Source organism: Austrofundulus limnaeus, unplaced genomic scaffold, assembly GCF_001266775.1.
Source record: "Austrofundulus limnaeus strain Quisiro unplaced genomic scaffold, Austrofundulus_limnaeus-1.0 Scaffold1695, whole genome shotgun sequence".
NCBI classification, from domain to species: Eukaryota; Metazoa; Chordata; class Actinopteri; order Cyprinodontiformes; family Rivulidae; genus Austrofundulus; species Austrofundulus limnaeus.
This window is the reverse complement of record NW_013954097.1, coordinates 1-369: the sequence shown is the minus strand read 5'-3', so window position 1 is coordinate 369 and position 369 is coordinate 1. Positions and strand designations below refer to the sequence as shown.

At 55.8% G+C, this 369-nt stretch overlaps 1 protein-coding gene across 1 annotated transcript in view; it reads right to left on the bottom strand.

Annotated features, from left to right (window-relative positions):
• The window catches only part of LOC106536126 (proteasome subunit beta type-2), a gene marked incomplete at its 5' end in the record, with an annotated part of 3,137 nt that extends 2,873 nt beyond the window's left edge, over positions 1-264 (bottom strand). Inside the window, 1 exon segment of the mRNA XM_014033324.1 lies at positions 102-264. Coding sequence (XP_013888778.1) covers positions 102-264 — 163 coding nt within the window.
• Positions 265-369: the final 105 nt, after the last annotated feature.

Below are 369 nucleotides of genomic sequence, written 5' to 3'. Positions count from 1 at the left end.
AACAGGAACAGGAACAGGAACAGGAACAGGAAGTAGAAACATCAGACATGGAAACTAATGAATGACAGGATGCTGCAGAGGAGCTGAGGTTCTGTTCTGACCCGGTCTGTAGTACCGGTCCAGGATGGACAGGGTGAGGAAGGCTCCATAACCGTGGGCAGCGAAGGGGGCTTTGGCCAGAGAGGACAGGTAGTCCATGTAGAAGAGACCTGGTCCATCCGAGTCATCGTAGCCCGCCAGCAGCAGGTTCACATGGTACGGAGTCTGCAGAGAGGGGGGGCGGGGTTAATGACCACACTCAGGGGTGTGTGTGTGTGTGTCTGTGTGTGTGTGTGTGTGTGTGTGTGTGTGTGTGCGTGCGTGCGTGCG